Here is a 16593-nt window from a genome sequence, read left to right as displayed (position 1 = left end):
CACACCAACCCACAAACACACACACACACATACATACCTACCCACCCACACCCACCCACCCACCCACAAACACACACACACACATACACATACATATCCACCCACACACACATATATACCCACCAATGCACCCACACACACACAAACACACTCACACACATACCCACCCACACCCCCACAAACACACACCCACACACACATACATACCCACCCCCCATACACACACCAACCCACAAACACACACACACACCTACCCGCACATACACACGCATACAACCCACCCACCCACCCACACACTCACCCACAAACACATACACACATATACATACACATACATACTCACCCACCCACACACACACATACATGCCCACCAACGCACCCACACACACACAAACATACTCACACACATACCCACCTACACCCCCACAAACACACACACACACCTACAAGCACACACTCGCATCCCCCACCCACCCAACACCACCACGACAATCACCGACCTACCATACCACCACTAACCCGTCACTAGCACCACCACCATCGCTGCCGCCGCCATCACCACCAGACACAATTGCCGCCGCCACCACCATCGCCTGTCATCACCACCACCGCAGCCGACCCACTATCATCACCAAAAAACGAAAATGGAAAACAAAAATCGAAAAGGGAAAACAAAAAACGGAAAATGAGAATTGTTTTTCCGTAACTAAACGCAACCTTAGTTTTCCAAAAATTTTCAACTTCTTTGTAATTTTAGAAAACGGAAAGTGTTCATTTTCGGTGAAAAATTTAATAAAATAGACGAACTAAACGCGTTTTCAAAATTCTCACTTTTGGAAAAATTTTCCGGAAAACGGTGCATTTTTCCGCAACTAAGCGCACCCTAACTAATGCATTTCTGACTTCTAAGCTAACCCAAAGAACTTCTTTAACTGCACCTCGGGTACCTGACATCTCATTGCCAAAGAGATGACCGATTGGAGGCGACTCTATCCACCTTAAGAGATCGTGCATCCCTACATGCGCAACATATTTCTAAAGCTTGCTAGTTTTATGGTCCGCATCGGTGATATAAAACATGTAAGTTTTCTTTCATTGGTATTTATGTCTTGTTTCTTTTTTTCAACAAAATGTTGATATTTGATATTACAACTACTGGAGTATATTGTGTTTGCTTTAATTGCTATGGGGTCTGATAAAATACATGCATTGTGACCTATCTTCGTTGATGTCAATGATGTCAATGATCTAACTTGCTCAAATACTTGGATGATACCTATTATTAAAGATTATGTTATTCATTCATATGTGGGGTTTTTATTGAAACTATGCTTCCTCTAGTTGAATCCTTCAGAAAAAGTAAGTTAAAAAGGTAGTGGTATCTTAACATTATCTTTTTTGCATGCTTTTCTGAATGATTCAGGTAGAGGCATTATAGTTTCAGTAAAGAACCCCACATGAGTGAATAACATAGACCTTAAAAAATATGTATCAACCAAGTATTTAAGCAAGTTAGATCATTGACATCAACCGAGATAGGTAACAATGTTTGTCCTTTAACAGGCCTCATAACAATTACAATAGGCCCGATACACTCCTGAAGCTGTAATATCAAATATCAATATTTTGTTGAAAAAAGAAAACAAGACATAAATGCCAATGAAAAAGAACTTATATCTTTTACATCACAAGTTTTACAAGTATGTTGCCCATGTAGATATGAGATTATATCTCTACATATCACAAATATAAACAAAGATCAGTACTAGGTGCTTAATGATGCATACAACTAGTAAACGGACATACCAACTTGGAGAAATAAATCAGAGATGACAGTCAAGGAATGCTCATTTGAATGAGTACTCAGAACTTCTAAAACTGAATCACATAAGGACAAGATTATACTTATTTAAACAGCCTGTGTTTCTCCAAAGTTTGGCAGATTTGGGCATCCTACTTTGCAAACAAACCAGGAACATGGGATTTAAAATAAATCATAGATGACAATTTGGATTCGTAGAGATTGAAGGCCACAAGAATGGTCAATTCTGTGTTCACTCTTTAAGAGGGATCATGGATGAGGCTGATTTGATTGATAATTCTTGTAATTTCAAATGGATATATTGGGTTCCTTTAAAGATGGACTGTTTTGTTTTGCGTTTAATGTTGAGCAGGATTGTATTCTATACGAACTAAACAAATAAGACAGTACATATTCTTACAACTTATTACAAGTTCTAATGGTCGATTAAAAGTTCTATTAAGGATGTGTTGATCGAATTATGGCCTATGGCTTCTGGTGTGGGGTGTGGTGGGTTTGATAGCAAACTTTTTTTTTTTTTTTTCTTTTCTTTTTTAAGAAAAAAAGATTATGGTGGAACCGTGGAAGGTTCTCATTTTCATAGGAGGTAGTGGGTCGGTAATTGAATATGGTTTGATGGGCTAGAGGTAAGTGAGTGAGGGTCGGTGAATTTGATTGGTGGCCAACAAAAACATATCGCCGACTTATTATGTTTTTATACTTTTATTTGAATAGATAATACGTACACAAATTTTGTTATTCAAGATTTCCACTTAACAAATTGATCATCTACTACAATTCATATGAAACCGCTTTTTAATTATGCTTCTAAATTTACAAGCTTCAAGAGCTTTGCTAATCATGTCGGTGGGTCTCACTAATTTACAAACATTATCAAATAAAACAACTTATATCAGAAAAGACAAAACTGTTGGTCTCTCTCCAAAAAGTTTTTAACGTAAGATTTAAAATAAAAAAATTTCCGTAATTTTGGTCTGAAAAAATTAAAAGGACAATTTTTTCTTTTTTCATTTCTTTTATGCATTCCATATCAATGGATCTCATAAATAAGTTGATGAAAAATTCAGACGTTTGAAGCTTCTTAGATTAATGTTAGATTTGGTGCTTAAGTAAGGTGCCACAAAAAGCTAAACTAGAAAGCTCTGATATTGTTTTAAATTCACGAATAATCAAGAACAGTCAACAGTCAGAATTCCATAGTCAAGAAAGAGGGAAAGAAACCAGGATTTACACCTCTAAAACATACAAATTTGTAAAATTATGTACATCATAAACCCTAATTTTAAGCTAACTTCCGATTCCTTATCTAAGATAGGAATCACCGGGATCACAAATGGCAGCTGGAATAATAAGAGGCAACTTCTCTATGTACATAAACAACCTCTTCTTGTTTTCTTTTGAAATTACACTCAGATCAACCACTTCATTCGCTTCAATGCAAATCCACAAGTCATCCACATTAACTTCTTTAAGGCTATCCCTACAGAATGGGCATGATCTCGATCTCTCATGCCTAGAAAACAAATGGGAATACGATTAGGCCAAATTAAAGGAAATAACAACATACTTTACTTTTCTATCATAATATCAATGTATTTACATTGTTCTATTACATGTAAATATGGGTCCCATTTACTTGATGTAAGAGAGAAACTTACCAATCTCGATAGCACTTCAAGCACAAAGAATGGCTGCAATTCGGTAACACAACTCTACTGTTTGTTTCCATGCAAATCCCGCATTCGATTTCTCTTTCCACATCAGCATCCGAGAGTTTTCCCTTGTCAAAACTTTCTTTTCGTAAATATCTTTTCGAGTATATTTCCTTTTGTTTCCTCTCTTCCAAATCAGTTATCCCACTTTCGAGTTGCAATATCGAAGGAAATATAACATCTGTTGATGTAAAAATGCACAATTTTTTAGCACGTAATGAGCAGTTTTAATCATTCCTTTTTCAGAACTTGAGATAGAAATGAAAATGATTGGTTTTGAAATGTGACTCACCATAAAAGTCTTTGATGCTTGCTCGCCTTTCTTGAATGCACATGGTAGTTTTGCCATCAGCAAACGTCTGTTTTTCCATCAAGATTCGTGAGTTTAATGCAAGGGCAAAACAGTAATTTGGTAGATATAAGCGAGGAGATAATATAGATATACCATATATATGAAAATCCGAAGCAACCCAAGGGCACCCGCGATTTTACAATCAGTCCATGGGAAGAAGAAGGAGAACAAATCGATGGCTGGACTGCAAGAGAGTCTCATCTGCAGGGTTGCTCCGTCATGATCCCTAGGGGAACTTAAAGCCCTGTTTCATAATCAAAGGAAAACATCAATCGGGTTGCAAAAATTGAACAACAAGAACATCTAAAACATAGATTGCAATTTATGTCGCATTCAAATCAGTCAAATGGGATGAGGTATCATTTCGATTACACAATTTCATATCATACCAACAAACAGGGGTTCTCAGAAGACCCAAATAATACTTGATTTGGATGAAAGTCATAAATTCATTTCTGTGTTTCCCAACCTGGACTCTTATTAGAGCAATCAAATCAGCAAAGTTTATCCACAAATCAGGGTAAACATCTGAAACTCTAGATATTAAACCCATGTCGACATCAATCCAATAATTTAAAAGAGACTAAGATCATACGATTTAATCCAACATCTCTCAAATTCAACAAAAATTTAGCCACGCCCGCTTCATAGATGCAAAAAACAGCTTCGAATTCAGGAAAAAAAAAAAAAAAAAAAAAAAAAAAAACCTGAAGTCCAATTAACAACGGGAAAGACGAGAGAATTGATGAGATACTTACAGAGTATTGGCGTGTTGAATATCAGCTTCAAGAGCTTTAAGAGAATCCTTGAAAACTTTCCCCATTACCATGGTACTTTTCAGAAAAACAGAAGTTAAACTCTCATCAAACACTCGCAAAGTTTTTTTTTAGTCAAAATCGATAAAATGAAAAAAGGTAAAACACTATTCGCAATCTACAAACTCTGTTCCGATGAACACGAATTCCCAACACTGATTTCGATGGAGCTGATTTTTCTGTGCGTTTACTATGACCACTCCATGTGCCGATTTCTTATACACGGAAGAACAGTGTAGTCGCTTTTTATTTTATTTTGTCTTTTTTTTTTTCGAATTGGGACTTTTTAAATTGATTTTTCTGGGTACGACCGATTTCTTTATCTTTTCTTTATTTAATATTATAAATTTTGTGTTTATCCATTATATGCACCAAACAAATATCTAATTGAACAGTGGAGTGGTATATGAGTCGCCGGTTGTCGGGTTGTTGGTTTCCGAATGATAAGAACTTGGCAACGTATGGGAAGTTACAATTCCCACCCTTGTAAACTCAAATTTTGATCCGTAATGCCATTAAATAAGTTTGATGTTATAAATTTGCTCTTAACGTTTTTCTATGACGACGGCATCCAGTAATTTCTTTTTTTGGCTAACAAGTTCATTAAATCATACTGGCAGAAGATAAAATTTTGTTTGTCGGGTAGAGAGTATAGACGTATCACTGGCGAGTAGTAAGGACAAGATTTGCACCGGATACAAGCAAAAACAAAACATGATTTACTGTTTACCTACGAAGTTGGTTTTTTTTGCAAGAAAACACTCTTAGTTTTTCTAAGGTTCCTCCATAGTTATTATCTTGTTAAATTAAAAAATTAAAAAGTTGCTCCAATAGTCTTTAATAACTTGGAAGATATATTATTATCAAAATAAATTACCCAATATCTTTGGTGGTCGTTAAATCTTACAAATTACAATAAAAATCTAGAAAGAAATTAATACATATCATTACTGTTTTATACTAATAAATTTGTTAGTAGCAAAACAAATTGGTATCAAATATACTTGATACGATTCTGGTTCTGCTCTAGTAGCAAAACTCTGTTTTTTTTCGATAGGTTTTTTCATATATTTTTTTCTACAAAAATGATATTGTTTGTACTTGATTTTCTTCTCAGGATGAAAATCACTAAGATATACTAAAAATTTAAGAAGGGGATTGTTACATACATATGGTTGGGGAAAAGAGGTAAAAACACATTTTCTTGTGGATGTATGTGTGTGTATCGGACAACCAAAATTGAGGTGGAATGAGTGATTAAAAGCTTGAGGACGGAACCATGAAATAAGAAGAAACCAGATCATGAAAGCGGCAAAAGCACCACCCACTGCGATGCTGACAATGTGAGCATGACGACATAACATTGCCGATGGTGACACTGATAGCGGCAAAAACACCACCCATCTTTGTTTTGTGCTCATGAATGATTTAAATCAATTTGTTTCGAGATGCCAGAGTTAGAGTATAGAATCAATTAGAGGTGGTTAGGTTAAACAAAATAACATGGATGAGACTTTACGAATATAAGATGAAATTTTGGGCATTCATACTTGTGTTCATTAGAAACTTACATAATCATTCACATTTCAACCATTTTTGAAAAAACAAATATAATCTACTCTTAAACTACTATTCATTCAACATATACCATCTTTTCACATGATTTGAACCCTCGACATTGAAAAAGAAAAGATAACATATGATAGGTTAAAATTCATTTTTGTACATTTCAACCAATTAACCACAACTATTCAAGTTTTTTTTAACATATATCTTAAATCATTCATATTAAGCTCATTAGTTTTTTTCAAATACATTAAACTCGTTTAATTTTTAAAATAAGACTAACTTTTTAATTATCAACCTAATATATATTTAACTTATTGGTTTTGGATGTAAAACATTTATCTTTTAAGTGTTTTTTGTATTATTAATCTAAGAGTAAATTACATGAATGATCCTTATGGTTTGGGGTAGTTTGCACGTTTGATCCCTAACTTATTTTTTTAACTCGAAAGGTCCCTGATGTTTGTTTTTGTTGCGCGTTTGGTCCATATCTTACCTAAAAAGACTTTTGTCATTAATTTATTTAAATAAATACACCTCAACCCTACTTTAATCTCATCTTACCTTACCTTACCTTACCTTACATACCCTCACATTATTTAAATAAATTAAAAAATCAATGACAAAATAGTCTTTTTAGGTAAGATAGGGACCAAGCGTGCAACAAATAAACTGTAAAAACCTTCTATGATAAAAAATAAATTAGGGACCAAACATGCAAATTACCCCAAACCATATGGACCATTCGTGTAATTGACTCTTAATCTAAAAAAGTATATGTAATTGTTATTTTAAATATCAAATTAAATCGAAATATGAAACTAACAAAAAAAACTAATTGAAATTCATTTTTATAATAAAAAAATTTCAAAGAAATAATTTTCTATTTAGTTAACAATGATAATTGTTATAAATATATAATTAATATATTATGTCAAAGAAAATGGTAATAATAATCGTGATCAAAGCTAAAAATATAGTCAAATAATTTATGTATAACATAATTAGCTATAAAATAATTATAAATAATACACATTCAAGAAATATATGTAATAATAACTGAAAAATAATGGAAAATAAAAAATTTAAGATGATATGGTTTTAGTATCTATTTATTTTGTTGTATATAAAAAGTAAACACAATGTTTTATATTAATTTTATATAAAGCTTAATAGTTTTATAATTTATGAGAACAAAATAATTTTGTTTATTGTTTAAGATTTAAGTATATGTTTTCTGTTATGCTCATTTACCTCGTTTAAGTTCGGAAAATTGATCACAACACTCCCTCTTCCTACCCTTAAGAATAAGTGGTTTGTTCTATGTCCAGAAAAACCTAAGGATGTTATCATTTTTGTGTCACTGCGTTATTAACATAGTGTAACAGACTATTGAATATCTCTAGCTATTAAGTAACCTAGTTTGGACTCTTTCGAAAAAAAAAAAAAAAAAAAAAAGAGATCGGTGTGAGCCGATATGTATGCCCGGGGTAGCTTGTACTACCCCTAAAACTTTTTTGCGTAATGTTTTTTTTTTTTTTGACATAATGTAATTTTTGCAACGATTACCCTAAAAACGTGTATGTTATCGATAACATTTTATTCCAGATTCGCTATTACGGCTATATTGTATATGAACTTAGGTTTAGTGCCTTATCTAGTAACAAAATAATTGATAATCCAGATGACAAACGACTGCTGTTTCGATCGGTTAACATTTAAAAATAAGTTAGAAGAGTTTGTTATCAACGACAAGTCTAAGGTGAATAATAAACGTGGAAGGAATTTTTGAGGGTGGAAGGTGGAAAGTTTTAAAATAGATATTGAAACCGAATGCAGCCCATGGGTTTGAATAATTGGGTTGAGACATGGGATGATGGGACCACTAACAATGAATAAATGATTAAATGTTATCCAAACGTTATTCGTGTCAACCGCATGTCGCAATCGTCATTAGAGAATTGTTATTGCTTAAATCGCTAGACGCTAGTTATATCCGGTTAATCTATAATAATTAGAGAAAAAACAAGCAACTTGATGCAATGAATAATTTTAATGTCAAATTCCATACCAAAAGCGATCTGTAGATTTTGAATTTTGATGTTTATCTATGACAACTGGAAAAAAAAAAAGTTATGGATATAAGTAAATTTGATTGTGTATAAAAGAAAACATTAAAATGTTGAGGTACTTAAATGTTTTTAAACATTAGATCATAAAAAGAAAAATATCAAAACCATGATAACGTGATTGTAAACATAGACAAAAACATTTGTATTTGATGTAATATATCACTCAAATACCATTTATACTTATTAACAAACACATGATCTTAGATTATACTAATAATATATTGATTAAGGTTGTCAAGATTAGGATTTTATCCAAAATTGTTTTATGTTTTGCAAGATTATGATCGTAAGATCGGATCAGGATCTTAAGATCCTACCAAATGAACTCATATGCAAATTTGCTTGTAAGGTATTGAATGTGCAATATACATTATAGTTTGACGTTGATTAAGATGTCAATATGAAGTTAACTTTTTGAACATGAACCATAATTTTTGTTATTTCAAAGCCTAAAAATTAGGAAGAAAACATCTTAATAGCAAAAAGAAATAAGATAAATATGAAAATATACAACTAAAGGCTTAAACATCACAAAAGGAATATCACGTATGGCGTATCGATTAAACTTTCTGAGGCTTCTTGAAACCTACAATACTCAATTTCAAGTTGAATATACGAATTTTTAAGTCTCGATTTGTACACCATGTTTCCATATCAAATCGACTTTGGGTTTCAAGGCGTCAAAGGCCTGGTTTTTGGGAAAAACGGGAGCTCACGATGTGAGCATTAAGAACTCACGACATGAGGAGCAAACAATAAAAATTTAGATTTAAAATGAGCTCACGACGTGAGCATTAAAAGCTCACGACGTGAGGTGCGTTGCAACCCAAACCCACGATCTTTTAGGGTTTCCATTAAATTAAACCCCATAAACTTCTTTTTAGGGTTCTAAACCAACTTCCTTCATCCCTAAACTCAGTAAAACTGTAACACCCCAAAAATACGAGCCAAAAATTTCTTTTTGAAAACATAAGTTTAGCAAAACATTTGAATTAAGACGTTTACTGATCATAATATTTTAGTAAGATATCACATGTCTGGAAAACATTTCATAAAACATAATAATGCCAGAGTACAAATCCCCAAGAAGATCTCATGATGCGGAATACGAAGCATGTGTGTGATGGGCCGCTACCGCGCCAGCTCCTTCCCCTTCGAAGAAGAGGTACCTGAAACCAAAACTGAAAACTGTAAACACGAAGCTTAGTGAGTTCCCCCAACCTACCACATACCATACAATCACATAACATGCATATATCGTCAGGCATATATGGTTGCCCGACCTACCCCTTCGGTCCTCTCGACCGGATACCGTCTAGCATAACTGGGAGCTTGCCTCCCCTTCGGTCCTCTCGACCGGATACTGACTAGCATATCTGGGTGCTGGTCTCCCTCTTCAGTCCTCTCGACCGGATACTGGGGACTATTTCACCCCTTACCACTACCACATAACACATATATCTTGTAATCTATCTAGCATGGTTGGGCATGACCGCCCCTTCGGCCCTATCGACCGGTAATCTGGGGACTATCTCCCCCTACTGTCACTAGCACATAGCAACATATCATACTAGCACATAAACATATCACATGTAGTAGCAACCTTAGATGAATATCACAGAGACAATCATCCATCATACAACTCCTACTGGTGGGCCGGCATTGTGGCCGTAGACCCACCACTACTGGAAGGTAACTCACCTCGTAGTAGCTGCTGATCTGTGTGGGAATAGTCTATCTGCTGCTGCTGCTGCTCTGGAAATCCTCCGGTTGTAATTCCCATCAAACACTTAGTCAAATACTGCTAACCGCCCTCAGGGTAAATTGTCCATTTACCCTTAACAAGTCATGAGTCAAGTCACAGTCAACTACCAGTTGACCAGACTCGCCGAGTTGGCTTGCGGACTCACTGAGTCCCTTTCTCTATACCCAAGTCCAATAGTCCTTCATCCTACTCACCAAGTTGTATGAACAACTAGCCGAGTTCTCCTTCATCCGAAGAACACTCTAAGCTGTGACTCGCCGAGTTATATGAACAACTCGTCGAGTTGTTCTTGAGACAAGAAGATTGCCATGAACTCACGGAGTCATGGCATTGACTCGCCAAGTTACTTCATGAGTGAGTCTGGCTTCCAACCCACTGAGTCATACCCTATGACTCACTACTCCAACTCGCAGACACAAAAGGGGAACAACCCTGGGACTTACGACCCGACTCGCCGAGTCAAATGAACGACTCGCCGAGTCGGCCACATGCAAAAACCATACACGCGATTTTGCTTGGATCCAGCTCATGTCATTCATAGATCTGGGTTCCTAGGGCCTGGTTTACACGTAAAGTTTCCAACTTTATGTGTAGAAATGCATAGAATGGGGATTAGGGGCGAAATAATGGCTAAGAAGGTAGATCTAGGACATTCCAACAATTTACTCCCATAAAGGTTATAGATCTGAGCTCCTGGAGCTCAAACATGACTAGTTCTAGCGGATACTCAACCTATTACGAATTCTACTTCATGCCAAGCTTGGAAAAGGTTCAAGAAGAGCTCAAAAGGTGCTCTAATGGGGTTTTAAGCATGCAAACAGAATAGAGTAGAGATATACCTCAGAGAACTCTGAAATAGCACCAAGATATCTGGTCTCCTTCTCCTCTTCTTGCTCCACTCACCTTCTTCTTCCAAAAACTTCAAGGAATCACTCTAATCACTTCAATCTCACAAGAAACTAGTTAGGGTTTGATGTAGGGCGTTCTGAGGGTGAAAGGGGGCGAGCTTGGGTCGCACAAGCTAGCTTAAATAGGGGGCAAACTCTTGGAATTAGGGTTTCATCAAACAGCGGTGACTCACCGAGTCGCCAACTTAAGCGTGCCCCCGGACCGCGTCCCTACTCGGTGAGTCGGACCTACAACTCGTCGAGTCCAAGGCTAAAATGACAATTACTTAGATAAATTTTTACGTACCAGGAACCAGGTGCTACAAAAACCCTAACCCTAGCCTCGCATTGTGTTTCTTGAGCTTTTGGTGGAATTTTGGAGGTTTGAAGAAGAAGAGATCACCATGGAAGCATAGTTGCAGCTTGGAAGCTTCATTTTCAGCCTTTAGCTACACTTCTGGACACCCAACATACGTCATTGTACGCCGATCATACTCCTTAGAGTACCCGCGATCAAAATGTTCAGTACACCCAACGTACGTCATTGTACGCCCTACGTACTGGATTTAGCAACAATACGCCCTACGTACACTTGTGTATGCCCCGCGTACCTGGTTTCACCCTAAACCCACTAAAACTTCCGAAGGCCATAACTTCTTCGTTCTAAGTCCGTTTCTGACAATCCTTATATCCACTGAAAGGTAACGGGAAGCTCTATACTTCTATCAACTCATACATTCCTTAAAACCTCTCAAACAATAATCTAAATTCTATAAAAGCTCGAACTGACACTTTACCAAAATACCCCTTGGCTCCAAAACACAAACCGAACTTCTCGGATCATCCAAATTACCTTACCAACACCCAAATAAGTGTAAATCTATTTTCCTCAAAGGCCATAAGTCGGATGATAATCAGTCTTCGGGTCACCACCCCACATTAGGAAACGATTCGGAACAAAGCGTTACATTATTGCTTGTTATGGTTCACTAAGATTATGTAACAATATTTAAATTGGACACCTTCATACTTGGAACTATTAACTTTTAAACCATAATCGTTTTTATTTGGGACATTCTGCAATGGTATTTTCAAAAAGTAAATATTTTTGAAAAGATGATCCAATTTCAACTAGCCCAAATGTGTAACATCCCAAAATTCAAGATCAAAATTTTCATTTTTAATTTAATAATTATAAAACCATTGTCTGAAAACATCATAGAATCAACTCATATCAAAAACAATGTATCCATAATCAAAACATGTCATGATAAAACAATATCAGAGTAACACTCCCAGAAATCTCATGTGCGGAAAATATAGTGTGATGCGGTGCGATCATGTCGGCTCCTTTCCCTTCGAAGAGGAAGTACCTGAAACCAAAACTGAAAACTGTAAGCACGAAGTTTAGTGAGTTCCCACATTGTACCACATAATCACATACTGCTAGGCATATTTGGGTGTTCGGCCTACCCTGTCAGGTATATCTAGGTGTCCGACCTACCATGTCAAGCATATATGGGTGCTCGACCTACCTTGTCAATCATATATGGGTGCTCGACCTGCCCTGCCAGGTATATCTGGATGCCCGACCTACCCCCCGGTTTATTTCAACCAGTTACGGGGACTATATCACGCCTACCACTACCACATAATAACATAGCATAAACATATTGTCAGTCACATCCGGGTGCCCAACCTACCCTGTCAAGCAGATCTGGGTGCTCGACCTACCCTGCCAGAGTTCCAGGCATATCTGGGTGCCCGATCTACCCTTCGGTTTATCTCAACCGGCTACGGGGTCTATTTCACCCCTCCTACCACTATCACATAATATCATAGCATACTAGCACATAAAGCATAACAGATAGTGGTATACCAAACAATTATCACAAACACAATCATCTCAACTATAATCAGCTACTAGTGAGCTGACATTGGTGCCTTCGAGCCACTTCTACTAGAAGGTAACTCACCTCGTAAGGCTGAATGCAGAATCTTACGGTAAGGAATCTCTAACGGCTGCTCCAACGACTCCCCAACTATCATTATCTGAATAACACTTGGTCAAAATCCAATAATCCTTCTTAGGGTAAAAATGACCATTTTACCCCATGGTCTAATTTGGACCATATACTAGGCCTAATTCCATCCAATCTTTCCAAGCCCACTATAGGCCCAATTTTTTAAATTGGGCCCAACTCCTCAAATAGGCCTTCCCCTAAGCCCAAACATGTCCTTAGCCCATTAACTGACTCTTGATGGCCCACTAAGGCCCAGAAGCTAAGAAGTCCAAAGATTGGCCCAAACCGCGACCCAAATGACGTGAAGCCTAAATCAGTGAGTATGCAGGGTGTACTCCTCTGTACGCTAAGCGTACAGGCTGCATGGCTTGTATGATGCGTATACTGGCTTGTACGCCCAACGTACTACCCTATTAAGCCATATTCCTCAAAAGTGGTTAATCCCTTAAGACCTTAAGCCTAAAATAGTCTAAAATACAGATCTGAGTCCATTAACATGTCTTAACTCATAAAGTCGATTACTTGGTGGCTTGCAACCCACCAAATGGACCCAAACTTGGAATATGACAACTAACTTCCATGGAAATGACTAGAACTCATGCAAGGTCACAAAAGGACCTTAAAGATCGAAACTTTACTGTTATTGGGACACATTTAGCACTAAGGATGGCAACCCTAAGCCTAGAAATGGATTGGACTCATAAAAATCCATTATTGAGACCTAAAAAGGTCGAAAACACCATTAACATAAATCTAAGCATTCATGAGGCAAGTTGAAAGCTTTTTACCTCAAATAAATGCCAAAAGGTGATGTTATCTCGGATCCTTGAGCTCAAGCTACTCAAGTTCTTCTTCTTCAACTCCTTCCTTCTCCTGTCAAGCTTCTAAACACCACAATGAACTTCACAAGGCCACAAACAAACAATGATGAGGAATGAGGGGCTATCTAGGGTTTCTGAGATTGGGAGGCTGGTAAGGAGGCTAGGGTTTGAGTTATAATGTTGTATTTATATGGCTTAAACCCTAAAAATTAGGGTTTTGAGTATGCTTGTGTACGCTGCACGTACACCTTGGTACGCTGCGCGTACGCACCTACGCCCCCCCGCATCCATTGTTGCAGTACATGCCGTGTACGCCAAGCTTACGCCTAACATACGTCTTCGGGTAGCCTAATCCTATCGGCCCACTTGCTAAAGCCTACTCAATAATCCATTTATTTATTTCATAGCCCAACAATGAATTAAAAAGAATTTAAATAATTATTACCTCAAGTGACGGATGTTACAATATGAGGGGTATTTCACAATCCCTACCAGTTACCATAGGAACATGATTAGAATCATCGTCCATGGTTGCATATACAAAACACCATTACAAAGAGAGAGGTTTTACCGTTCAAACAATAAGGAGAAATGAAACCCACTAATCCCTTCTTCTAATATGAACTAAATGGAAGAGATTACGGTAAAAAGACTAAAATAAGATAGATACGGGAAGAAGGAGACGATGCCAAGTTCCAACTCCAAGGACCAACATTGCTAATTTAGTTTGGATTAGGAACTGAGTTTGAAACGTTTTCAATAGATGGAAATAGTATAATAAGACATAAACTTCAGGGACAAAACATATAATTTTGTCTTTTTTTTTTTTTTTTTTAATATCAATACTTAAGAATGTTTTCAACTTTTTTTGTGTTCCGCAACTACAAAGTACGACCCAACCGTAGCCCAGCCCAAAGATTTCGAACAAGACATGTCTACCCTAAGATGTATATTCATACCTCGGTCTAGCCCATTGTACCTTTCTTCACTTCTTTTCTTCTTGAACCAATTCTAATACTAATAATGATCACAAAAAACACAAAAATCTTTTATTTAAAATAAGAAAATTTAGACCGAAACATTACTCTTCGTTCTTTTTGCAATAATCAACACGCAAGCATCTTTATTTTGGACTTTCGACCCATAATAATAGTGCTGGTGGGTTGAATTTGAAAGTTGGAAATAACCCACAAAACGCGTGATTTGGGAAACGAAATAAACATAGATCAGTAGGAACTCAAAAAAGTCCTTATAAGCATGATTTAGTGAAAAGTCGTTTTGGATTTTATATAAATTAACTTGAAAATGAAACTTTTTTCCTTGAGCTTCATTTAGTAATTTCTCATTTTTTCTCACTACTCACCATATCTTAGAATTATTTGATAGGGGATGATTTTGTTCAAAGTGTTTTTTCCTTCGCAATAATTTATGCTTTAAATGAGTTGGATAATATTTAAAAAAACATGTTATTTTTATGTAAAAAAAATATTATATGCGAATCCAGTACTTTTATTTGCTTTAAAATATTATATCAGTACTTTTATTTGCTTTACATGAATGTACGAATTAGAGTCTATGTTTACAAATAAATAGGTGTTGAAGTCATACATTATTCACTTAAGACTAAACTGCATAAATGGTGTTTATGGTTTGTCGAAAATTATCATTTTGAGCACCAGAAGTTCAAACTTTTCATTATGAAAAAATTCATAGCAAATTGGACCAAAGTCACAACAAAATGAAAAATTTTGACCTCTGATGCTAGTCCAAATATTTTTAGATCAAAGTGATAATTTTCGACAAACCATATGGAACATTTACAGTGGTGGAGCCAGATGAAGCGTTGGGGTACTACAACACCCCAAAAAAATTGTTTTATGTATATAAAAAAAACTATTTGTAAACATGTTTTATGTTATTGTACCCCCAAGTAAAAAAACTATATTATGTTTTTTAATACCTTGAATATAATAACTACATAAAATATTTATTGATAATTTTTATATCCTCATATGAAAACTTCTAGCTCCGCCTCCGAACATTTATGCAGTTCAGTCTCGACTTAAATTCAAATAATGTTCGACCACACGACCATGTCGGTTTTAATTTTCTAAACTTTGATTGTTGTTTTGCAAGCAGGTTATCGGTTATTTTTAATTTTAATGGGTGTCCCATGCATTTAAGTGAATTTACAACTCGACCCTTAGCCTATATGGATTTTTTTTTCTAAAAAAACTATTTTTGAAAATATCCATTAAAAAGGGATAAAATATGAAAAAATTGAAACACGAAATAAAAAAAGGATACACCATCCATCTTTTATTATTTATACGTAAAAGATTTTTGAAATATAGAAAGGGAAAAAGAGAAAGAAAAATAATATGTAAGAATGACATAAAGAAAAAAGAAAAAACATTTTGAAAGATAAAGAAAGGAAAAGGAAAAGGAGAAAGATAGAGTGAGAAAGAAATTTTTTGAAGTGTTACACATCAACTTACTCGTGAATTTTGATTACTTTTTGTGAAACTATATATATATATATATATATATATATATATAGACTAAACTGCACAAATGGTCCCTGTGGTTTACTCAAAATTGCCACTTTGGTCCAAAAAGGTTTGTGCTAGCACCAGAGGTCCAAAGTTTTTATTTTGTTGCTTGTTTGGTCCAATCTGTTTTGATTTTTTTCAAAAT

General features: G+C 35.7%; 1 protein-coding gene across 1 annotated transcript; it reads right to left on the bottom strand.

Annotated features, from left to right (window-relative positions):
- Positions 1 to 2950: 2950 nt before the first annotated feature.
- On the bottom strand, positions 2951 to 4874 carry LOC145018053 (E3 ubiquitin-protein ligase AIRP2-like). The gene is made up of 5 exons (XM_078975991.1): positions 4645 to 4874; positions 3980 to 4130; positions 3827 to 3893; positions 3481 to 3715; positions 2951 to 3335 (listed from the first exon to the last, which is right to left on the bottom strand). Exons 1-5 carry the CDS (start codon positions 4713 to 4715, stop codon positions 3125 to 3127), a joined length of 735 nt encoding a protein of 244 aa, XP_078832117.1. The 5' UTR covers positions 4716 to 4874; the 3' UTR covers positions 2951 to 3124.
- Positions 4875 to 16593: the final 11719 nt, after the last annotated feature.

The sequence above is a fragment of the Lactuca saligna genome, chromosome 9 (assembly GCF_052625555.1).
Source record: "Lactuca saligna cultivar CGN05327 chromosome 9, ASM5262555v1, whole genome shotgun sequence".
NCBI classification, from domain to species: Eukaryota; Viridiplantae; Streptophyta; class Magnoliopsida; order Asterales; family Asteraceae; genus Lactuca; species Lactuca saligna.
This window is presented reverse-complemented; position numbering and strand designations above follow the sequence as displayed.